General features: G+C 43.8%; 1 protein-coding gene across 4 annotated transcripts; it reads left to right on the top strand.

Annotated features, from left to right (window-relative positions):
* The first annotated feature begins 737 nt into the window (after positions 1–737).
* Positions 738–22751, top strand: NRIP3 (nuclear receptor interacting protein 3). 4 transcript variants are annotated; one of them, XM_036325301.1, is made up of 9 exons: positions 738–792; positions 1156–1360; positions 2191–2351; positions 15304–15465; positions 15985–16067; positions 18192–18331; positions 18996–19048; positions 19366–19460; positions 19757–22751. In XM_036325301.1, exons 2-9 carry the CDS (start codon positions 1252–1254, stop codon positions 19770–19772), a joined length of 819 nt encoding a protein of 272 aa, XP_036181194.1. In that variant the 5' UTR covers positions 738–792; positions 1156–1251; the 3' UTR covers positions 19773–22751. The 4 variants fall into 4 exon arrangements, with proteins under 4 accessions (XP_036181194.1, XP_036181196.1, XP_036181195.1 ...); XM_036325303.1 differs by lacking the exons at positions 738–792; positions 1156–1360 and adding an exon at positions 1466–1809; XM_036325300.1 differs by lacking the exons at positions 738–792; positions 1156–1360 and having other exon boundaries at positions 1909–2351.
* The last annotated feature ends 2214 nt before the right edge of the window (positions 22752–24965 follow it).

The following is a 24965-nucleotide window of genomic DNA, read 5'->3' as shown; positions in this document are numbered from 1 at the left end:
AGGGATCCAGGCGACAGAACAGAAGGGGCCAGGACAGTCGCTGTTGTTCCCTGCTGGAAGCATGCCAGGGGGCTGGAAGGTGAGCTGCCATCCCAACCCCCTCCTCGACTTCCCGTCCAGGAGATACGGCTGTCCCTGCAGTATTGGGGGGCAGGGGATCCTTGAAGCCAGGTGAGCAGCCTTCTGGATTTATTTTCCCACAAGCAATCTGTGAGCTCTGAATCTAGGGCAAGTGTGGAAGGTAGGAATGGAGGGTAAGAGCAGGTTCATGATGCCAAACCCAGCCCTCCCAGATCCAGGAGGTCCGGCACAGGTTTGGAGGAGCAGACAGTTGGTCCTCCTTAAAAGCCCAGCTCTACCATTTGCTTTCCTGGGCAAGACCTTAACTTCTTGCCATGCTTATGCTCAGTATTTATTGAGAGCCTCCGAAATGCTTTGGATTCAATGGTAAGAAAAAACAAAGATTCAATCAGACAACCAATAACAGCTTCCCTCCACCACCATCACCAAAAAAGCGTGAAATGTCCAGAGAGTGCATAGTATATGATTAGAGAGAATTCACCCTCTCTGGAAGGTTAGAGAATACTTTCCTAAATAAATGGTAATGGAGCTGAGGTCTGGGAGGAACAATAATGAAGCCAAGGGCGGTCTGTTTACTGAGCAGAGTAGGAGGGACATTCCTTGCAGAGGGAACAGGATATTCAAAAGTGGACTATTTGGCAAAAGGGAGAACGACTCCTCGAAGGAACTGGAAGAAGGCTCCTGAAGCTGAAGTGCAGCGTGGAGAAGCAGGTAGGGGGAGACCAGGCAAGAATGTGGGTCTTTATCTTAAGAGGAACAGGAAGCCTTTTGAGGTCATCTAAGCAGGGAGGTGAGATGATCACAGTAGTAGTTTGAAAAGATTGCCCTGGCAGTGGAAAGCAAGGAATTGTAAGGTGACCAAGGCACGAAATTCAGGAGACCAGTCAAGAGGTCTCAGGTTAAAAAAAAAAAAAAGGATCTCAGGTATTTGGCTGCAAAATGGGGATAATGATCATACTACCACATAAGCTGTTGCCAAGATTCAGTGAGCTACTACATTTTAAATATTTATTTCAATACCTGGCACATGGTAAAACACTCAGTAAATGTCGTTATTGTCACTTTTATTGTCAGTTTCTACAGCGAGCAGATCTTTCTGCTTCACGGCTGCTCCAGTGAGATGGGCTGGGGGAGGGCAGTGGCTGTTCGTAGTGTGGAAATGTAGTTTGCATGAAGTCAGGATGCCCGAAGGCCGCATTAGATGGCCTGAGATATGATTCACGAACAACAACAACAAACAAACGGGTTCCAATTGCTACTGGAAACATGCTGGAGGGAGGTAAGCCCTAGCGCTGGCCGAGCAAACGTGCTTTTCTGCCAGGTGTTCCAGAGAGCAGGTGGAGGGCTCGCGCTAGCGTGCAGTCGCGCGGAGGCTGGGACCCTCGCCTCTCCTCACCCCAGGCTCCCGCCCCGCCCTGCTTCCCCGGCAGAGGGTGCCAGCAGGAGGGAGGGTCCCCGGAAGGCCAGCTCCAACCGGCCTGCAGGGGCTGCCCCCTCCCCAGTCACGTGGCTTGGTGGGTGGGGACCGACCTGAAGTTAGAGAAATCCTGAGCGATCCCCGCTTCTGGGTGCGCCGCGCGCGCGTCCTCCCGGGCCCGGGCTGTGGGTGCGGGGCTTCGGGAGGAGACGCGGGGTGGCAACTGGCGAAGCCGAGCAGCGGCGCGGACGGCGGGACGCGGGGCATGGCCCAGCTGTCCGTGATCCCGGGCTCGGCCACTGCGTGGACGGGTAAGCAGCGGCTGGGTGTGGGGCGCTGCTCCAGCTTGGGGCCCGCACCCCATCCCGGTCCAGGGGATGCGGGCACCCACAGCCGGAGGGCGGGGTGGACACTTGGCGCTTCGGGTCAGTCCCGCCAGCGCCGCTCCTCGCCCGCTCTTCCCCGGAGCTGGGCTGGCACGGGGATGCTCCGCAGACGTCGAGGCCGGGAGCCCGCGCCGGCGGGGGGCGCTGTGCCGGCCCCGCCCCCGCGCGCGCACTGGCTGCTCCCCGTGACGTCACGCTCGGCTATAAAGCGCGCGGCGCGCGGCTCGCGGCGCCGGCGGAGCTCGAGGACCGGGTGGCGGGGGGCCCGGAGCGGCGCCCGCGGAGCCTCAGCGATGTTTTACTCAGGGCTCCTGACCGAGGGCGGCCGCAAGGAGACGGACCTGCGGGAGGCGGCGTCGCTGCGGCAGCAGCGCCGGATGAAGCAGGCGGTGCAGTTCATGCACAAGGACTCGGCCGACCTCCTGCCCCTGGACGGCCTCAAGAAGCTGGGCTCGTCCAAGGACACGGTGAGCCCCCTGCGCGGCGGCCGCCACCTGCGCGCCCCGGGGTCCCCGGGCCCGCCCATCGCTGCTTTCACTGAGTCACCGCCGGCCCGCCGCTGCCCTCTGACTCGCTGCTGTTTGGATTCCTCTCCATCCATCCCCCGCTCCAGGTCCCTTAGGGTCCCGTCCCCCCCCCAACCCCCAACCCCCGGCTCTGCCTGCTCCCCGCGGGTCTGCTCGAGTAGAAAAGACCCTGCCCTGCCTTCTGGCCCCCGGTGGCCTTCCTGTCGCATTATTCGCGGGACGGGTGTGGATCGCGCGGGGCTTGAGCCTGCAGCCAGGGCAGCCCTGTGGGTGCGTGGCCTGTCTACGAGCCAGACAGAGGGGACTCCTCGTGGGCGTGGGGAGGGGACGGAGTGGGAGGGGGTTTCTTGGCAGTCACCATACCAGGAGACTTTTGTGGACTCCATCTTACTCCTATGCAAAATCTCCGTTTGATTTTGATCTTACCTACCTTTGACCTTGCATCCCGAAAGGTGACAGGAAAAGGAGGATGGAACAAACATAAAGGTTTCCCGAACCACAGACATCTCTTCATCATAATCATCTCTCCTCCTCCTCTCCTCCTCACCCCCTCCCCCCGCCCCCCAACAAATAGATGGGAACGGGGCTGCTACGTCTCAGTGACCAGCTAATGTGTGGGGCTGGGACTGGGGCTGGGGCTGGGACTGGGGCTGGGGCTGGGGCTGGGGCTGGGGCTGAGGGTGGGACTGGGGTTGGGACTGGGGCTGGGGTTGGGGCTAGGGCTCAGGCTGGGGCTGGGGCTGGGGCTGAGGGTGGGACTGGGGTTGGGGCTGGGGCTGGGGCTGGGGCTGGCCCTGGCCCTGGCCCTGGCTCTGACCCTGGCCCTGGCCGCAGGCTTTTTCTAGCAGGCTTGTTCTTCTCATTAAGGAGAACCCCCAGGACTGGAGGTCTGGGTTCAAAGACCATGCTGCCCTCTAGCTATAGAAAGGGGATGGGTGATTAAGGGTTACTAGTTTAAAGAATTGTAATTAATTCTCGTTCTTCAGTCACTGTAGTGGGGCTGAGCCAAATGTATGTTTAGCTTTGTAATTATATCCGGAGTTTTCTTGTAGTTTACTTGTTTCCTTAGATTTCATGACCATTTTAATCATCTGGGCAATAATTTATGGAGCATTGATTAAATGTCTTTTAAATGAAATAGGCACTCTATAATTTTTCCAGTATTTTTGAGCTTTTGGGATGTTTAATTGGGGGGGGGGGCGGGGGGGGCATGTCAGCCTGGTTCACTGAAATTGTCATTTCCAGCCAAGAATGACTATTGAGGGCAGAGCTCCTGAATCTATCTTTTTAAACAACCCTAATGACAGATACCAATATCAGATTTGTCCTCCCTCCCATTGTGATTGAGTCATTTTTAGTTATTTACATGCAGGGATGCCTACCCAGTTATCTTGCTCTGTTTTTTTCAAAGGTATTTTTCCTGCACGAGTCACAGGATTGTCAATCTGATTCATGCTCACTCAGAGTGGTGACTGAAATGTATTCCTAGAAAAAATGATAACTCTTTCTTCTCTTCTTTCACTATAAAGAAGTCTAGATTTATTTAGCAAATCAGGTCCAGGTCTTCTTACCTCCCGGCCAAAATCATCCTAGCTCCTGGAAGCCGCAGGATCCAACAAAGAAGGAAGTATTAGGAAAAGAAGGAAAATGTGGAATATTTTTCTTCCCTTCAGCCTGGATTTAAGATATGATTGACGTTTGGTTGTCTTGAGCTGTCAAGGAGTTTCCTATCCCTGAGAAACCACCTCCCCATCCTTCTGCCAGCATTCCTTCTACTGTTTCATCCTGTGTAGGAAGAATTCCATCTGTCTTTCCGACTCCAGTCTGTCTCAATTGAACCACACAGAAGCTGATAGCATAGAACACAGTCAGTAGGCAGGAAGAAGGAAGCATCCTCAAAAAGCAGGTTACTGCCAGGGAGGTAACACATAGCCGTTTACTGTGAGACTCTGAACCATGGTTCACACTTCCTGCCCCCTCTCCCACCTCCCCCCTCCCCATTGCCATGGAATTCATATTCCTCTCTCACTGTTCTCACACCTTTAATGTGCAAATAATCGCACTGAAGAGCTAGAACAGATCACAGCCAGGCCAGCTGTGGTAGGGTTAGGAGAACTGTGAGTACTGGGGTGAGGTGGCATGCTTAATCTCTCCTGGAACTGATTTTGCGGCCTCAATAGGATCTTAGAGTAACCTTAGAAGTACTTTTTCACTTCATTCTATGGCTGTCTCTGGTAGTATAGACCAGTGTTGACCGTTTTCTCACATTGAGGTGAAATTTTGAGGATGCCAAAATTGATTAAATAGGCATATGGTACAAACTCAAGAGGAGGACAAGAATAGGGAGGGGATGCACCAGAGAGAGAGGTAGGGAGGGAAACAGATTAGTTTGAATTGACTCTGGGGTAGGTGCCAGTGAGAAGATTGTTTTTTCTCCTACTAGTGACCTATATTAGAATGACATTGCTGGGTTTTCTGAATTATCTACCATTTGTGAAGCTGTTTCTGTAATTTTTGCTACTTGATACTAGCCTGCCAACTTTTTTTGGATTGGCAAAGAGTACCCATTGGCAATCAAATGTGGTCTTGTTCTCTTGGCCCAGGGATGTGCCTTTGCCCTATTCCTATTGTGTGTAGTTGGCTGATACAAAGTCTGCTATGCAAATTAATTGCATAATTAACTTATTTCTTATGTCTGGATCTTTTATTTTGTTTGTCCTTTCATCTTGTGCTGTTTTTTTTCTGTATGAGATTAAGAGCCAACATCAGAGATATGAGTAATATTTTATTTGGTTTATTATTTTTTTTCAAAGTTGATGAAATTGGAGAAAAAACAAAAAAACTTCCACTCTTAGAGTTTCTTTTGTTTTAGCTACCAGGCTCATAAATGATCTCCTCATTGAGATAAGGACTTTTTAATTTTTTAAAACCAGTCCGTCATAAGATAATGTGCAATCTTTTCAATATTATAATATTATTGACCATCAGTCCATCCTTTAGTTGTCCAGCAATAGAGTTTTGTGTTCCTGTCTGTGATTGATTCTGCTTATAGCCAAATGTTTTAGCAGAAGTCACTAGAATTAGAAATGAAGGCCAGGGGAAGGATGATTGACCACAGCAAAGCCAACAGACCATGAAGTGACTAGCTCTGTATCCTGAGTATCTGATCTACCTGATCAGAATCTCTGTCAGAGCAGCCATGGGTGGTACCCTATAGTTTAATCATTCATAATGCCACAAAACCTCCATAATCCTGCAGGTTTTGGACCAAAGAACTTTGGTACCTTGGAAAAGGAATATGAAATACCAGTATCATGGCAGGATCTGATACAAACTGAAGATTTTCAGAGCCAAGATTGCATCCTAATTACAGCAAACATTGTTTGAACACTTGCTATGGTCAGAACACTTGCTAGCTCCTAGACCACAAAGAAGAAAATAACAAAATTTCTCTCTACAGGGAGTTTAACCATTAGGAATAAGGACAGAACAGATTAATTTATTCTGCTCAATATTTATTAAACATGTATTACATGTTAGGCAATAACATAGGCATTGAAGATAAAATAGTGAACCAAAACAGAGTTCCTGCCCTTATGGAACATACATTCTTGGGGGGGAAGAAGTCAGGAAAATAACAACAAGTAAAAGTGGACCCAGTGGGCCTGGTACCTCACCATTTTGTGTATATGGGAGACTTTTAGTTTGATGAAGAAAAAGGAGTGTGCATTTTCTGCTTTGGGGTAAGGAAGATTAGCACATGTTTTTTAGATAAAGTACGTTAACTGAATTATTCAAATTTCCTTTTTAATTTATGTCTGCATATTTCATATGTTGAATTCTGATAAAATGTATTAAAAATCTCTTACCTATAAAAACAAACAAACAAGAATTGCTAGGTCCTAGCCAGTTGGGCTCAGTGGATAGAGCATTGGCCTGTGGACTGAAGGGGTCCGGTTCAATTCCGGTCAAGGGTTCATACCTCAGTTGCAGGCTCCTCCCCCACCAGAGCCCTGGTAAGGGCACATGCAGGAGGCAACCAATTGATGTGTTTCCTTCACATCTATGTTTCTGTCTTTCCCTCTCTCTTCCACTCTCTCTAAAATCAAAGGAAACATATCCTCCGATGAGGATTTAAAAAAAAGAATAAGAATAAGAATTGATAGATGCTATGGAGAAAATAAACCAGGGTAAGGGGAATAGGGAGTACAGTGAGTGGCCAGGGTAGGGTAGAGTGGAACCTTGCTACTTTATATAGGGTGATTAGGGAAGGCCTCTCTGATAAGATTGCATTTTAGGAGATACTGAAAGAAATTAGCAAATTATCTTGGGGAAGAATGTTCTAGGCAGGAGAAACAGCAAGTGCAAAGGCCTGAATTATCAGTGTGCTTGATGTAATTGAAGAATTTGAGAAGGTCATTCTGAGCAGAGCAAGTGAGCAATGGGGAGGGTGATAGGAGATAACATCAGAGAGGTAGTGGAGGCCAGAGTACTTATAGGTCATTTTCCAGATATTTGGCTTTTAATCCAATTTGGTAAACCAGTATAAGACTTTGGGCAGAGGGGTAACATGACATGACTTCTTTTATAAAAATATTACTCAGATTACTGTGTGGATTAGGCTGTAGAGGGGTAAGAGTAGAAGCCAGGAGACTGATAAGTGAAAGATGAAGGTGGCTCACAGCAGTGTGATGGCAGTGAAGGGGACCAAAAAAAGATCAGGTTCTGGATATATTTTGAAGGCAGAACTGACAAGTTTACTTGATGGATTGGATTAAGGGTCTGAAAGAAAGAGTAGTCAAGAATGACCTCAAGGTTTTTGATCTAGCAATTGGAAGAATAAAATTGTCATTACTGAAATGGGTGAGACTAGGAGGAGCAGGTTAGGGATAGGGAAAAAGAATCAGGAATTTGATTTTTTAACAAGTTAAGTTTGGGATTTCTATTAGTTATTCAAGTATAATTGTGGCGTAGACAGTTCACAAGAAGAGAAGGAACATCACCTGGAAGCCTGTGCTGGTTGCCACGATGTTATAGTCACTAAGAGCCAGAGGAGGTCAGGGGAAGAAGGGATGAGAATGGCCTGGTGTGACAATTGTAATCAGACCAGCATGTGATTATAGCATCATCATTCCCTGGTGAGTAAATTGACTGTGAGATGGTATGGAGAGGAGGCTGTCTCCAGAGTGTGCCCTATATATAGAACCTCAGAGTAAGAACTTACTTACAGGTTATCTAGTCCAATTCCCTGCCTATATGTGAATCCTTTCTAACAAAAATACAGTCTGCTATGGCAGCTGAGAAACGACTATCTCAGACCAATCCACAAGCAGGGAACAATCAGGAATCAAGCTGTTCTCTTTGAAATAATGTGTCTGTTGGAGCACAAGGCAAAGGCGAAGAGAACACAGAATGCCTGGGGCAATGTGACAGCCTGCCTTATGTAGGTGCCCATGTGTCTTTGAGCAACTGCAAACCCAAGGCCAGCCTGTCTATATTCCCACGGGGTAGAATGGGTCATATGTTGTATATTTAGCTTGTAAACAAAGAAGAGAAGGCATAGATATTAGTGCCCTTTTAGATTTCCAAGGTCAGATAGAGACATGTATTTTGGGCTTGAAGTGAGAGTCAATCAGGAGTCCATGTTTACCTATAAACTGTATATGATAAAAATAATGTGATTTCATGCTCTTTTAGGGAAAAATAGTGAGTGGTAAGCAGCTTCAATTTTAGGCTGAGCAAGAATTTAATGTATATACACTTACTAACATTTGAGTGCTTCATATTATGTCATTTAATCCTCACAAAAGTACAAGGTACTTACTAACTTGAACTCAGCTCTGTCTGACTCCAAAGCATATATTTTTAACTACAACTCTAAGTCAGGTGTTGACAACCTTTTTCTGTAAAGGACCAGATAGTAACTTTTTTTTTTTTCTTTGCTTTACAGGCTGAACAGTCTCTGTCTCAACTGCTCAACTTTGCTATTGTTGTGCAAAAGCAGCCACAGGCAGTTTATGAGTAGGATTGGTTGTATTCCAATAAACCTTTATTTATAGAAATGGGCAGCAGACTGGATTTGGTTTGTGGACTGTATTTGCTGACCCCTGTCTCTAACTGGTTGTAATTATGGTTCTATTGCTAGCTAGAAACTGAGTAAGTGCTACATAAAAGGCAGATTTCTGTCATCCTCCCTATGTTTTAGTCTGGTCCATTCTGTGAACCACAAAATCCCATTAGTTTGTTTCTGTGTGGGTTTGGTGCAGCATAGGTAAAGGAATTGAGAAAGTAGTCTTAGAAGTTCTTGCTCAATTCATGATTGTGTGGCATCCTGCAGTATAATCTATTTTCTTTCACCTCACTTTCCTTCCTGTTCTACAACCTGATTAGAAGAGCTTTAAGCAGACTGTGTGCCAGATTTAGGAACCTCAACTATTTCCACCCAGAAAACAGCACTGCCCACAGAGCCCCATTTCCTTCAGAAGCTCCAAATGGTGATGGAGGCAGCACATTTGAGCTTTCCTGGTTAGAATTTAGATGTCTAAACCCTGGTTAGGATTTAGCAGCTACGTTTCAGGAACAGTGGGGAATCAGGAACTGCTTAGGTTAGTAGTTGCCTTATTTAGTTAAAGCATAAAAGAAGGATTCATGTCAGGAGGATGACTTGAGAATTATGTCCAAAAGGCCATCAGAGTCCCTGCAGCACCTGCTAGCTAATGCTAGTGTGTATCTTGAAGGAAATCAGGAATGTAGATGACAGCCCTTGGGAAGCCAGTATTTCAACAAACATTAAAATAAACCACATAAGCAAACTTACAAAGCAACAATCAAGGAGTGGAAACTCAAGTAGAACAAACTATGTAACAATGTGCAAGAACTAAAGGGACTCTGAAAGAAAGAACTAGATGATGTTAATCAAGAAAAGCTTTTTGAAGAAGTCAAGGATGGAGATTTATTTCTTCATTACTAAGTCAAGAGTTGGGGATATGGCTTTGATCAAGGAAATCAAGATCCCTGCCCTTGTGGAATTAACACTCTAGTTGGGGGAATGAAATAGTAAACAAGCAAATAAACATCTTTTTGATTTATTGATTTTTATCATTATCTATTGATTTCCTGTCCTTTTATATTTATATTATGTTAAATAACTGTTTTTGGTTTAAATCAGCATTTACTGCTTACATTATCATGATTATGTTCATACTAGAGGCCTGGTGCACAAAATTTTGTGCACTGGGTGGCGGGGGTTCCCTCAGCCTGGCCTGCGCACTCTCCCAGTCCAGTACCCCTTGAGGGGTGGCTGCCTACTGGCTTAGGCCAGGGAGCGGGCCTAAGCCAGCAGGTGGACATCCCCCTTGCAGTCCGGGACCCCTCGCTCCTTACCACCACTGTGCTTGCCAGCTGTGAGCCCGGCTTCCCGCTGAGTGGCACTCCTCCTGTGGGAGCGTGCTGACCACCAGGGGGCAGCTCCTGCATTGAGCGTCTGCCCCCTGGTGGTCAGTGCACATCATAGCAACTGGTCATTTCACTGTTCAGTTGATTTGCATATTAGGGTTTTATTATATAGGATTATTCACATTTGAGTCAAATAATCCTATATAATAAAAGGCTAATATGCCAATTGTCGCCTTGACTGGGAGTTCAACTGGGTGTTCAACCAGGGGGCAGGGCCAGCCAGCCAACTGCTGCGGCCCCTCCCCTGATTGGCCCCATGGGGCGGGCTGGCCAGACCCCACCCATGCACGAATTCGTGCACTGGCTTCTAGTGTGTTATAATTGTTTCCTTTCTCATATACATATTAGTTTTTTTTCAAGATTACTAATTCCCTAGTCATTTACTTACTTCATTTTCTTTTTTAAAAAACATAGTCCTTTTTTAAAAAAATTATTTTTATTGATTTTTAGAAAGGAAGGCAGAGTTAGAGAGAGATAGAAACATCAATGATGAGAGAGAATCATTGATTGGGTGCCTCCTGCACACCCCCTACTGGGGATTGAGCCCATAACCTAGGCATGTGCCCTTGACCAAAATCGAAACTGGGTCCTTTCAGTCCGCAGGCCAAACCAGGCTCACCACTGAGCCAAACCAGCTAGGCCAATTTACTTAATTTTCTATGTAAAATTTAAATCTACTTCAAATGCCTTAAAACTGAAGGTGATCTAGCAGGCCCTTTTAAAAAAAAAAAAATTTCTTGGAGACATTCTTCCTGGAGCTCTCTATCTTCCTATTTCATTTTAGACTGGTTGCTCTCAAGACCTGTTATACAACCTGTATCCTCAACTTTTCCTTCAACACCATTCTCAGAATTTCCTTTGCCTGTCTTCTCTATTGGATCTTTTATTTCTTGAATCCTATGCTTTCTTTCCTTATTCGTTGGTTTCCCTCACTTTGGTGGAGCATATCCTTCAGTAGCTTCTTGAGAACGTATGGGAACTACCTGCTGAATCTTGATTGATAGTTTGACTGGGTTTAGAAATTATGTACTGCCAGGTTTTTCATTGTCTTTTAGTTTCCATTATTACCATTGAGCAGTCCTACGCCAATGGATGGTTCCTAATTCTTTGTATTTGTATCATCCTTTTCTTTTTGGAAGCTTTTAGAAACTTTGTCATCTATGATATTCTAGAAACTCATAGTGATGTGAAATCTTGGTGTGGATCTTTTTCTTTCATTATGCCAGGCTCATTGTGGGCCCTTTCAGTCTTTGAACTTATATCCCTCAGTTCTGGCTTAGTATGCTACGCCATCTTCACTTGTAGTTGTTTTATAAATCTGACAGTGCATAATTTCTAGCCTAGCCAAACTATCTACCAAACAGAGTCTTTTTATTTACTCTTAATAAAGAATAAACTTTTGGTGTTCTTCCCAGTTGTCTGGGCCAAGTGGGAGTCTTATGCAGACTTTACCCTAATCTGTTTCCAACCTTAATTGTACCCTCCAACTGTAGAGGTTCTAATACCTCTAACTCCACAGCCTTTCCAGTATTTTAGTTTGAGGAGGAAAAATGCTTTTACAGCTAGACCCCAAAATAATATAATAGCTGAAACATAATAGCTTATTTTTTCTTAAGTAGCAGTACCAGTGGAAAAGTCAGTAAGACAGCCCTCCTTTATAGTCATTTAGAGACCCATGCTGACAGTGACTCTTTTGTCTTCAACATGTGATCTCCAAGAAGGTTACCGTAGAGGTCATCTCCATTCCAGCCAGTCAGAAGAGGAAAAGAATATGGAGGAGTGTGCACAGATTTTTATGGGCCAGGTCTAGAAGTGGTGCATGTCACTTACACCCACATTCTGTTTGCTAGAACTCAGTCATATGCGCATGCCCAACTACAGGGAAGGCTGGGAAGCATAAGCTAGGTATCTGCCCAGCAAGAAGAAGAAAAGATGGGTTTTGATGAGCAACTGGCAGTCTTAACATTCTAGCCTTCTGTGAAGTAGAATGGTATGACACACTTAGCTTTCTCTAGTCTAGTTCACATACCACTTTTCTGTCTACTTTCCAGATTCCAAAATTTTGTCAGCATCTCTCTCTTCATCATTTTATTTACTGTTCTTTTTGTTATTCTAGTTTTAGGCCTTTCTTATTCCTAAACTATCAATCATTTTAGTAACATTTCGGTTCAGAGCAGAAGTAAATGTGTAGTTATACTGTCATTGAAAACATGTAGGCATAATAAAAATGACCACAGAAACACATCTTGGAGGTTTATACGGGTTTATTCACTGTGAATTTTCAACTCTCGAATTATACTATGAATACTTTTAGTTATGAAAATGAATGAATAGAATTATATGTACTGACAGAAAAATACCTTTCATATGTTAAACAAAAACAGAACATTTTAGAACAGTGTTATAGGATGATCTTATTTCTGTGTGTGCTTGTAACTGTATTAGATTTTTGAAAAGAATAGACTTCTGCCTGGCTGGTGTGATTCAGTGGTTGAGCATCTACCTATGAACCAGGAGGTCATGGTTCAATTTCCGGTCTGGGCACATGCCTGGGTTGCGGGCTTGATCCCTAGTGTAGGATGTGCAGGAGATAATCGATCAATGATTCTCTCTCATCATTGATGTTTCTACCTCTCTCTCCCTCTCCATTCCTCTCTGAAATCAATAAAAAAATTTAATAATAGATTGCTAAATTTAATGGTTGTTATTTATAGGGAGTGGAACTGGAAGGGTGTTGAGAAGTTGGGGAGCCTTTCCCTTTTAATTTTATGTACTTCAGTGATGTATGAATATTTTACATGGAGCATGTATTGTGTTTGAACCTTCTTTGGTTACTAAAGAAAGGGACAAATAAAGGAATAGTCACCCCTCAGTATCCATGGTAGATTGGTTCCAGCCACCACCACCACCACCACCACCCCACCCCCGTCAATACTAAAATTCACGGATTTAGTCCCTTAAATAAAATGGGGTAGCATATGTATACAGGCTACATCTGGGTATCCCTACATATCTCTTGATTCATTCAAGGTTTGCTCTTTGGAACTTCCTGAGGTGTTTTTCCCCTGATTATTTTCAGTCCACAGTTAGTTGAATCGGTGGATTCAAAGCCTGTGGGTATGGAGGACTGACTATAGTCAGCAGGGCTAAATGCCCTAGAGCAGTCAAGTAAAATGAAGGCTGAAAATATCAGATTTGGAAATTAGGAAGTCATTATTGGTGCTATGAATTCAAAAGTAACTCATTAAAGAAATTATAGGTATCAGGAACTAGATATAGTGATTTTAGCTTTTCTTTAAAAAGACCTCTCACGACAAGGGTGTGATTAGAGAGGGGTATAGAGTTGAGGAGGCAGGATCTGAGGTTTTCTCCCCAATACATGAGAACTTTGAGTATGTTTTATAGCCTGTGGAGGAAGGGTCCAGTAGGAAGGGAGGAAAATTCAAAAGAGAGATGACTTCAAAGAAAGTGATTTCCTCATTTACCTTATCTATCCAGTGGTGATTAGACTCCTCTGCAAGATTAAGAGTAACCAGATAAAAAGAAGGAGACATATGTAATACTCTTTGTAATACTTTAAGCAATAAAAAAAAAAAAAAATTTAAAAAAAAGAGTAACCAGATAGCCCTGGCCAGTGTTGCTCAGTGGTTGGAGCATCAGGGCACGTGCGGGAGACAACCAATCGATGTGTCTCTCTCACATCATTCCCTCTCCCTCTCCCTCTCCCTCTCCCTCTCCCTCTCCCTCTCCCTCTCCCTCTCCCTCTCCCTCTCCCTCTCCCTGCCTACCTCCCTTCCACTCTCTCTAAAATTCAATGGAAAACAAATCCTCGGGTGAGGATTAACAACAACAGAAAAGAGTAACCAGATAAAGTGGTCAGCAAAACGATGTAGAAGAAAAGCCCCAAACTTTCTGAGTTGGACCTGACAGAAACAAACACCCTGCTGTAGTGTGACTTACGTTAGGCATCCAGGCTTATTAATGAGAGAAATAAGAATGAAGAGTTTCTGTTTCTTTGGGGGAGCAAAGCATTCTCCCAATGGCACATCAGGAAACCTGACAGAGTTAGCACTTCCTCTGGCTCCTTATCAAGTTAAGAAGCTCATTTTCTTTAAAGTGTCTTTCTCTCCTTTTCTCAAGAATACTAATTTAGAATCTGCTTTGCCAAGAATCAGTGTATTTCGGGAATATGTTTCTTCACCTCAGCAGGGTTACAGTGAGTCATGGCTCTGACTCCATTCTTCCTCAGAAATCTGTAAGGTGGTGGAAAATGAAGACCTTCTCCTGTTCTTCCCCCTTCCCTGGGAAAAGCTCTAGGCTCTGGGCTTCTAAGAATGACTCTCTTCCCCCGAGAACTGGAGTGCTACCTGGTATGTGTTACATAGAAGCTTAGGGTTAGAAGCTAAACTTTGAGGGATTTCGAATGTTAATATAAACTGGGAATAAGATGCTTTGTGTAGAAGTTTCTCAGGTCAAACAACTTCTTATCAAGAGGTAGCTTATACTTTCTAGAGGCCACTGTGGGTAGAAGCAGTAGAGAATGGATATATCTGCCCTGGGGACTCTCCTAAGCTCAATCAAAGAGCAGATTCGAAATCACAATCCTCACTCTGCTTTCTAACATTCGGTATCCTGACACAGATACAAGGTCAAGTTAAGTCCCCCGCTTCTTGGTCAGTCTCTGCCCCTTGTATACTCACACTTTTTGGCCCATTGAAGAGACGGGCATGGATGACAAGCATATGGCAGGAGCTGTCCTTTACTCCTGGAGATTCAGGGGATGTCAGTAAGGATGATTCCTGTGGGTTCTGCCACATTCCAAAGTGTGTCTCCTGAGAGGTTTGCTCAGCAGGTCTGAATTCCTGTCTTCCCACCCGATCCACCCATGGGTGACTCACTCAGCCCTCAGGCCACTAAGGCATATGTATACATCTGGGTCCAAAACATAAGACTGAAAGGGAGTGAGACTTGAAATAGAAATAGGCGGAGCTTCTGAATCCAGTGCTCGTGGGTTTCTCCGGCCTGTAGAAATAAGCTGCCCCTTCTGTCAGTCCCCTGGAAGATACACCTATTCCACATAGACTAAGGCCACTCCTCTCTTGAAATGCCCTTGTAAGGGGTGGGAAGGCAGTAGGCCCAGGAAGTCCAAATCACAAGGGTCCTTCAGTTCTCTTTAGCCTCAGAATATTCATTGGCTCCATCCCCACCTTTCAGTGTCCACCTGGCTCTTTCATTCAAAGTGGCCTACTTGCAAATTGGTTTATAGTACCTGCTCTGACCGTACCAAGGCAGTCCCTACTTGAAGGAAGACTACCTAAGAAGCAGAGGTAGAGCTCAGTTATGTGAGGCTCCTGCATTATGTCAGCAGCACCTGGGGGACAGTGGGGGAAGGGGAAATGACCTGTCATTAAGAAGCCTCTGCTTTCTGTTCCTCAAGCAACCGCATAACATTCTGCAGAGGCGCCTCATGGAAACCAACCTGTCTAAGCTCCGAAGCAGTCGTGTCCCATGGACCTCCAAGACCAACAAACTCAATCAGGCTAAGTCTGAGGGACTGAAGAAGTCTGAGGATGATGACATGATTTTGGTTTCTTGCCAGGTAATGTTCTGAGAACAGCTTTTCCAGGGTTTGCTGGCGAGTAGGATTTGGGCTCGTTATAATCAGAAATGGGTCTCTCACCTCCAAATTGTAGAGTATGGGTCATATCATGGGATTCATAAATGAGTTTCAAGGAGGGCACTCCATGCAAGACAGAAAGTGTGTGCAGTATTTTGTATGTGTGTGCATCTTTATGGGAAAAAGGACCAAAACACTCATCAGATTTGCAAAGGGCTATGTCACTCACTCACACACACACACACACACACACACACACACACACACGTTACTTGATATATAGAATGAAAAACCCAAAGTCCTTTGGGATCTTCTGTCATCTCTAGATTGAGCAGGAAAAAGAGCCCCTCAAAGGAGACTTAGCAGTGGGTAAAGATGGGACACTACAAACCCATAATTGTGAGGATTCTCCCCAAACCTGCCTTTCACACAACATCTGCGGCTTGCTGTCTGGGTCTCCCTTCCCTTGCTCCTATTGAACAGTATGTTTCCTCTCCACAGTGCGCTGGAAAGGACGTGAAAGCCCTGATTGACACAGGCTGTCAATATAATCTCATCTCTTCAGCCTGTGTGTATAGACTGGGGTAAGTAGCTACTTGTACTGGGTGGAATTCAGATGCTAGTCATTCTGCCTGAGTCTATTTTGAGGTTAGAGATGGTGAGGGTCTCCACAGAGGCTCCAAGAGAAGTGTGCAGAGCTCAAATATCAGCTGGAACCAGTCCTTAGTAGCGGGACAGAGTGAGGGATCTCAGAGAATTCACTGAGCCAGGCAGGCCTCAGACTTTCCATTAACTCCCACCTATTAAGTTTTGAGAAAGACATGCGAGCTCTGGAGAGAATGTGAGATTCTCGGTTTATTGTGTGCCATATCCTGTTGCTAATTTGTGACCTGCCCAGACAACAGATTAGGCCTGATGAATAAAAGCAGGGAATGTGGTTGGCTTTAGCTTAACTCAGAGTCCTTCTGAAGGTGACACTGCCTGTCCCAAAAAGCATCAAACTGAACTTAGAATAGGACTGCTATTGCTGCCAGGCCTGAACCATCATCGGGGTAATTTAACCAATAGTCTCTTAGTGCCTTTTCTCTCTGTGAAAAATATAATATGAGATCTTACTGCTGAGCTTGCTGAGTATTGGGTGTGAGGGGCAGACACTTCTCAGAATTGAATGTCTTCAGTTCTTTTTTTTTTTTTTTTTTTAATATATTTTATTGATTTTTTACAGAGAGGAAGGGAGAGAGATAGAGAGTTAGAAACATCGATGAGAGAGAAACATCGATCAGCTGCCTCCTGCACACCCCCTACTGGGGATATGCCCGCAACCAAGGTACATGCCCTTGACCGGAATCGAACCTGGGACCTTTCAGTCCGCAGGCCGACGCTCTATCCACTGAGCCAAACCGGTTTCGGCTGTCTTCAGTTCTTTGACAGATGTATTCTTCTTCCTTTTCACTCCATCTGTACTTTCATTTCTCCTTCCTTCTCTTTCCTCCAAAGTACCTGATGGGCCCAAAATTAGGAGGATCAACCCAACATTCTTCTCCACTTCTGTATCCCTAAGTACAATAAGTCATCTCTTAGCCCAAATCACTAGAGTAGATATGGCATTGAAACAATCACTAGAGTAGATATAATGGCACATTTTAAACAACTTTCAAGATGTCCATCTTCTTAGGTAGGGCTTGCACAAAACTTAATTTGTGTAATCAGTGACCTCTGCTACATGACCTGTTTCATCTTGTTTCTACTCTGTCCTCAGCCCTCACCATCATGTGACTCTCTGAAGCAGCCTCTATGGGTTTTATACATACAGGGTAGTGGGGGGAGTTCAGGACACAAGTGCTCTCGTGGGAAGAATCCTGAGCTTTTTAATGTGGTGAAGAGATGAGACATACTGCACCATGATGGTTCCAGAAAGACTAATCATGTCCTTGTGCATAATTAGGTAGCAGACTGCCATGATTCCAGACGAATTAATAACCATCTGTAAAACTGCACTTATTTTTCTTTTGGATGGGTTATAACACCAAAGGATAGGAAATGGAGTAAAGCAAAAGTACTGGCACAAAAAGCCCATAATTAAGTATTTATCCACCAACCCATAATAGCTCGGGTGCTAGCTGTTCCAATCACATTACATAACTGTGAAACCTTGGTGCTGTTTTTTTCCTTCTTCCTCTGTACAGACAAGTTAAATTAATTGGGATTTTCTCCATTATATTTCTTGCTGATATCAATATCAATGCACTTACTGACATTAAACTTAGAGCCTAAGACTAACTGATGAGGGTAGACTGACATGAAAAAGACATAGAGAAAATTAGACATTGAAAAGAGTATCTTCTAAAAGTAGAATTGACTTTCCCTCTCTGGGATCTGTTATCCACAGATGGGTAAAAGGACATGTTAGCTAAACTTGCACACAGGTGCAATGTTAGGATGCAGAATAGATTCTCTGAGTGAGTCAACTCTTATTTCTATCAATGTACACAGTGGCGTATCTCTTTGAGAACAGGAAATGAGTCTTTAGTTTTCTTTATATCCCCTGGCATGTTTAGGACAAAGTGCTGAAACAAGAAGCATAGGCTGGCTAGCACTTTCTTGGTAAATTAATCCCAGGAAATCCTTGGAATATTCCGACTACGGGTGAGAAGGTAGACATTGCCAGATTCCGTCAGAAACCTCTGGTATCTTCTCCTCTGGTGCAGACTCAAGGAGCATGTCAAATCTCACAAGCATGAAGGAGAGAAGCTGTCTCTACCCCGACATCTGAAAGTAGTGGGGCAGATTGAGCACCTAGTGATCACACTGGGCTCCCTTTGCCTGGACTGCCCAGCAGCGGTGGTTGGTGAGTAGAATTGGGGACCTGATCTATGGATCCTAATGTAAATCCTCTCCCTACTTCTAAACCCACATGAGATCTCATGCCTGTAAATACTGACTTCTTCAAAATCCCAGGTTTTCACGTTTCTGTACTATAGACCTTGTCCCAATTTTTGCCTCCCATAGTACCAGTTGGACCCTGGGCTACATTCAAGGCAAGGTGAGAATTACTCTTAAAAAAAGGGGAGGCAAGACACAAACATTTTTTGTGCCAGTGAAAAGGGTCCTTCAGAGATTTCCATGAGCTAGTTTGAGGTAGAGGGCAAGATCCTCTTACTCCTTTGCCATAAATCCCTTGATAACTTCCCACCATCTCATTCTTTCTGTCATGTACTCTATTCTAGACTACTTATAAGTTCCTGGTTTTTATTTAAAGTTAAAAGTACCTGAGTCTGACTCTTGGTTAAAAAGACTTGAGTTTGAATATTAGTTCTATCACCTTTTAACTATAATAATCAGGGAAAATTAAGTAGATGAACAACAGATATTTATTAGATGGATGCAACAGATGTTTATTGGATGGATGGACAGGTGGATGGTTGGTTGATTGGATGGATAGAACCTAATGGTGATAAGGCTGACTTCTAAACCAGTATGAAAATGGTTGAATTTTAATTATTTTTTATTAGAGGACAATGAGAAGAACTTATCCCTTGGTCTCCAGACTCTCCGATCTTTGAAGGTAGGATTGATTCTACTTTCCCTTTGACACTTTCTTTCTGAGGCAGGGGTCATTTTTTTTTTCAGAGAGGAAGGGAAAGAGAGAGAGAGAGAGAAACATCAATGATGAGAGCAAATCATGGATCAGCTACCTCCTGCATGCCCTCCACTGGGGATTGAGCCTACAATCCAGGCATGTGCCCTGACTGGGAATCAAACCATGACCTCCTGGTTCATAGGTTGATGCTCAACCACTGAGCCATGCTGGCCAGGCAGGGGTCATCATATATGGATACCTCCAAAGTGAGATCACTAACAGTGACTCTCCTTTGTTTTCAGTGCATCATAAACTTGGATAAGCACCAGCTGATCATGGGGAAAACAGACAAAGAAGAAATCCCTTTTGTGGAGACAGTTTCTTTGAATGAAGACAAGTGAGTGTCTAAATGGGTCAGATCAAGTCAAATCGATTTGCCATTAACCAGGGGATTTCCCATACAGGATACTGGGTTGTGTCCTGCCTTTGACCTTCAGTCATACCACAGATACATCCCTCCCCACCCCCAGATTTCACCATCTTACACAACTCTCTAGCTCACATTTCAGAATGAGCAGTGATGATATTGCACGGAGTGGTGGGGGAAATTAGTAGCTTTTAAACTACATTTGTACTTGCCTTCCTAACTTCCTTGAATTTGGTATAATTTCTTCTGTTTCTTTCTCATTTCAGCACTTCAGAAGCATAACTACAGCCTGCAGCATATGCACACACACCAGGTTGACAGATTGAGGAAACTGGGTTTGAACCAAATGCAGTAGCAACTTGCTGTGGACCAAGTCCTTTTCTCTAATAGAAGCTCCAGGGCTCCTTCCCACCCAGACCTCTCTAGACTTTAGCCTGTGCTTAGAGATCTTGTCTGATTATAGCCATTGTTTTTTACTCCTTTGATCACTTGATTTCTAGACCTTTTTGACACTGCCGGGTCTCACTTGTGGCCTATTTTTATGCTTCTTACAGGAATTTGCTTTAATTTGTCAAGTATAAGAGCTGCCAGGTCCTGTTTCTGTATAAGTACACTTGCTTCTTTTCCTATAGCCAAAACGTATAATAAACAGGAACCTGACCTTTATCTCCTTTCAGCTGTTTCAGAGAGGTGCAGGATGCCTATGTCTCAGAATTAATATTCTAACTCATTCATTGGTTTCTCAAGTATGGATAGATCTGAAATCTAAAAGAGCCCAGAGACATAATCTAAAGTTCCAGAGAGGCAAGTGAATTGCCTAAGCTCATATACTGAGTCAGTGGCAGAAGGGACCTAGAACTGAGACCTGATAAGCCAAGGCTATGTTCATTCTCCCTTACTGCTTCATTTGTATTCAAGCCTTGAGAGGAAGATGAAGAAATGAGGGTTTGTAAAAAAGGTAGGGGAGGGAAAGAGTATGCTTTGGGGATGGATGCAAGGAGGATCTGGGTAGATCTCCTTCCTGTGTGCTAAGCCCACTAAAAGTCCCCTGACCCAAATGGACTCTTTTAGGCCCTTATCTTAGCACCTAAAAGCTGAGGGTACAAAGATCAATGAGATGGTCTTTCATGTGGAACTTTTTGGAGGGGAGGAGGAGAAGGAACCACAGACAGAAGAACATTAATTACTCTCTGGGATGGAATTGAAGGCTTCAGTAAATAATCTGGTCATCTTTGTTAGACATTAATATTCCCAAATTCCAATCCCTATCTCTGTATAGACTCTGGATCTTTGTCTGCCATGGACTCAAGTAGCTGAGAATGGGAGTAGGTAAAGAAGACCCAGAGCAGGTCCAGAATAGAAGGGAGTACTAGGTAGAGTCAGTTGGTGGGAAGGCCTACATAGGGAAATCTTTCTGAGATGGTCAGGATGAAACTTCAGGCAGGGTGTTGAGGGTTGGGAACTCTTCGGCTCTGTCCTGGTATGAGGAAAGAGGCAGGGCGGGGGTGGGGGGGCGAGAAGGGAGAGCTGGCAGTATTAAGGACAACTTTTTCTGACTGCCCAATATTTCCTGGCCCCTCTCAAAGAGTTGAAGATCACAGGGATTTCTCAAAACTCTTTGTTGGGGGTGTCATCTTGGGCACACAGATACCTATAGTGGAATTTCCTCTTCAGTTTGGTCATGGAGGTACCTGGAGAAGTCAGAAAAATAGCCAGCTGTGAGTATCTCTTCAGGAGAATCCCAGTTCTACCCTTGATTCATAGCATTAGTTCCCAGAGTACTTAATGGATCCTACTTTGAACTTTGCCAGGTCCCACCAACAATCTCATTTAGTGTTCAACTGCTGTCCCTACCAAACAACTCTTTGGAACTCTGAATGTTTTTAGCTTTACAGAAACTCCCTAAAGACTAGAAAGTTGGTGACTTCCACTTGAACAGCTGCAGCCAGTTATCATGGGGTCATCCTCAGGCCCCCTTCTTATCAGCCCCTATGGAGGAAGTGGGATGAAAAACCAAGTGTAGCCATAGTAGAGGAGGTCACATTCGAAGCTCAGCAGGGGTGATCTCAGGTTACCAGCCTTCAATGCCCCCTCCAGTCCTCCCCATTGTCTTACCTAGGGGGCCTTGTGCCTTTCCATTGAAGTCTCTCTACTCTCCTCCCCTACCTACCATAGCAGCACTTTGGCCTGCTTCTGGTCCTAGAACTGAGTTGAAATGCTTCACCCCTCCTTCCCTAGTTGAAAATTTCACTATGAGCGTTGACTCTTGGCCACAAGTGAGGCATGTTGGAAGTTCCTTGGCCTCCTTTACCTTATATGGATTCCTTGTGGACCAGTAGACCAGGAATTCTCAGGGAAAGATGCGACTGATTCTGGCTCTTTGAGTCCAGGATTCTGTGACATCAGGGGGATGATCAGACAACCTTTAGTGATCTTTTTGGCCTCTGAGAATCAGTCAGTGGTTTTCTATTTTGAAATATAAATAGTTGGGTTAGTTTAAGCGTAGGGTATCATAATCTCAATGCAGTCAAATCATTTGAATTTACTAATCAAATAATTGCGCTTTAAAACTCAGGCTTGATAGTGGTAACTTAAAATATCTAATGACAATTATGAGGAATCTTGAGCTTCATTAATCTTTAAGTGCTGCCAAGTTGATTACTCTGGTAGCCCATATCTCCTTGATATTCATTAGGGAGCACTGGGTTTACTTTTGGGGGGCTGGTAAGGTAGGCAGGTAAGGTCAGTTCTTCCCAGAATCCTAGAATATTCTCTCTGGCGCCTCTGATTGAGGGTGTTGGAAGAGTCTACCTGGGTCACAGTTCTGAAGACAGGCAGTAGCGAGAAGTAACCCTGTAGAACTGGTACCCCTCTCCTTCCTTATTAGGTGTCCATCTCAAATACAGAAAGTTTAGAAAATATTGTTTTTGTCATTTGGTATTTCTATGCCTGACTTACTTGTGGAATAAATGTTTTCTGACTTTTCTATTTCCTTGCCCTGCACAGATCCCACCTGGTAAGATTTTCTATCCCTTAGCTCAAAGTGTCTATAGAATGGATTGCTTGGTATGTCAGCTATCCTCACTCTGTGTGATAGAAAAATCTTTCCAGGTTGGGGACATGGAGGAGACGAACTGGATTCCTCCCTCCTTCTGTTTGCAGGCCTCTGCATTAGCACTTTATCTGCTCAGTGTTTCTGGCTGTGTTGGGTTTATTTGTGAAATTGACATAATTAACAATAAAGTGAAATCTTCCCCTCTGTGTGCTTGTCTGATAAAATGTCTGTCTGTCGGGGCCCTGGAAGGTGGGGGAACCTGGGAACAGCCTAATTGCATGGGTGTTTGTCTCATAGGGTCTTCTGAACACTAGGCTTTGTTGCTCTCATTTCCTCTATTGCTACTGCCCCTTCAGCTCTCCCTCTTACTGCCTGTATGCCCTTGGGCAAATTAGTGGACCTCTCTGAGCTTGGTTTTGTAATCTATAAAACAAGTGATAATAATACTAACTTTACAGAATCAAATGAGACAATCCCTGTAAAGTGGTTGGCATATGGTGTTCCCTCACAGCTTTAATTCCTTCACAATCTTTTATGGTGGCTCAGCAGCATGAGAACACTTCCTTCTAGAAAATGAAATACAATCAAACCTCGTTTCTCGAAAGTCTCCCATCTCACCCAAGTTGTTCACAGAAAAAAATGTCTCAGTTTTCAAACTGACAACGCTTTCAAGCTGATACCTCAGCATGACAAAAAGCTGCTCTCAGGCAACAAACTAAAGAGAGAATGCTTTTGTTGCTGGTGAAATCAAAGATTAGCACAATTTTAAAACATAGAGGCCATCAAGAGTGCTGATGTTGCTAAAGTGTGAAAGAAACAATAATCACAGGCAATTGAAGAGGCTGAAAAGCTGTTGTTGATTTAGATAAACAAAAAGCAGTGAGCCAGTGACAGCCATTTTGGAGGCTGTGATACATGAACAAGCAGGGATGCTGTATGCCGACCTGAAAGACATCCCTGGACCGAATGCTAAAAGTGATTCGTTTCAGGCTAGTAGAGGGTGGTTCAATAAATGTAAGAAAAGAAGTGATTATTTATAGATTAAACAGTACATTAGGTATATAAGAAAGGTTAAAATAGGGAATCATTTGGGGGTCTGGAACGGATTAAATCAATTTACATTATTTCTAGAGGAAAAACTAATTCAATTTTTGAACAAATCGCTTCTCAAACAGCCTTCTGGAAGGAATTGAGTTTGAGAACTGAGATTCCACTGTATTTGTTTAGTTCAAACAAATTGAAGTGGTTTGGGAAGAGGAAGGGTTTAATGAACCTTAATATATAGCTAAAGCCATGTCTAAATGACATGCCAAATAAATGCACTTTACAGATGATAAAACTTACCTTAAAGTGTTAATATTTTAAATATTTAAACATACTGTATGTTTAAATAGTTAACAATAATTATTTTTAAATATATTTTTATTGATTTCAGAGAGGAAGAGAGAGGGAGAGATAGAAACATCAATGATGAGAGAGAACCATTGATTGGCTGCCTCTTGCACATCCTACACTGGGGATCAAGCCGGCCACTATGGCATGTGCCCTGACCAGGAATTGAACCATGACCTCCTGGTTCATAAGTTGATGCTCAACCACTGAGCCACACCAGCTGGGCAACAAGAAATATTCTTTAACTATGTCAGTAGTTATTACAGTCTAGAATTGTGGTTCTATTGCTACTCAGATGATACTATCATTCCACCTCAAAAGGTTTTGTCTTATTTTTGTCCATTTATTCTAAAGATTAAAAATGTAAAAAGACTTACCCAACCTAACTCTTAAGCAATGAGGGACAGAATCAATATAATATGATGAAATCAACAAAATTAAGTTTTAATGAGGTTAAAAATATATTCTGACTTTCATTCTTTAAATTTATTGCATTTGCACAGTGGAGGAGAACCTGGATTAAGAAAAATTCATGTGTTAGTGTTTTCAGTTGATTATATATTCTGTATGTAGAAGTATTAAGGACTGTGTGTGGAGATGTCATTTATAAGACAGGCACAGGTGTATAATATGTGAAGCATCCAGAAAAGGATAATGGCAACATGATTATTGTCTTCAGAGCTGTCATGTGGAAAGTGTTTGGCACGAGAAGGCAAGCATTTCCAATAGGTGGAGGTTGTAGAGAGGCATATCCTGACTCCATTGGAGGGAAGCATCTGCTATAAAACAGGGACTACACTAACCCTCACAAAGAAGGTAGAATTTTTCACAGTTTTGCAGAAGGAAAAGCAAAGGCTCAGAGGAGTATAAAGATACAAGTATTTAGCACAATTAAATGGACTGTCTTCTGAATTCTCTTTCACTGAAAGTGCAAGGTGGAATGATCATTTTCTAGCAATATTATGAGAGATTTCAGTGTTAGATAAGGAGAACTAACTACAAAGTCATTTCTAATGCCAAAATTGTTT

Source organism: Myotis myotis, unplaced genomic scaffold (genome assembly GCF_014108235.1).
Source record: "Myotis myotis isolate mMyoMyo1 unplaced genomic scaffold, mMyoMyo1.p scaffold_m19_p_10, whole genome shotgun sequence".
NCBI lineage: Eukaryota > Metazoa > Chordata > Mammalia > Chiroptera > Vespertilionidae > Myotis > Myotis myotis.
Note: the sequence above shows the minus strand (reverse complement) of the source record. Positions and strands in the feature narration are given on the sequence as shown.

Bases quoted from the DNA above. Each gene is read 5' to 3' on its own strand.
- NRIP3 (XM_036325300.1), top strand. From the start codon at position 1,983: ATGCTCCGCAGACGTCGAGGCCGGGAGCCCGCGCCGGCGGGGGGCGCT. The intron at 2,352-15,303 runs GTGAGCCCCCTG...CTGTTCCTCAAG, and splicing joins TGGGCTCGTCCAAGGACACG to CAACCGCATAACATTCTGCA. The intron at 18,332-18,995 runs GTGAGTAGAATT...ATTTTTTATTAG, and splicing joins CTGCCCAGCAGCGGTGGTTG to AGGACAATGAGAAGAACTTA.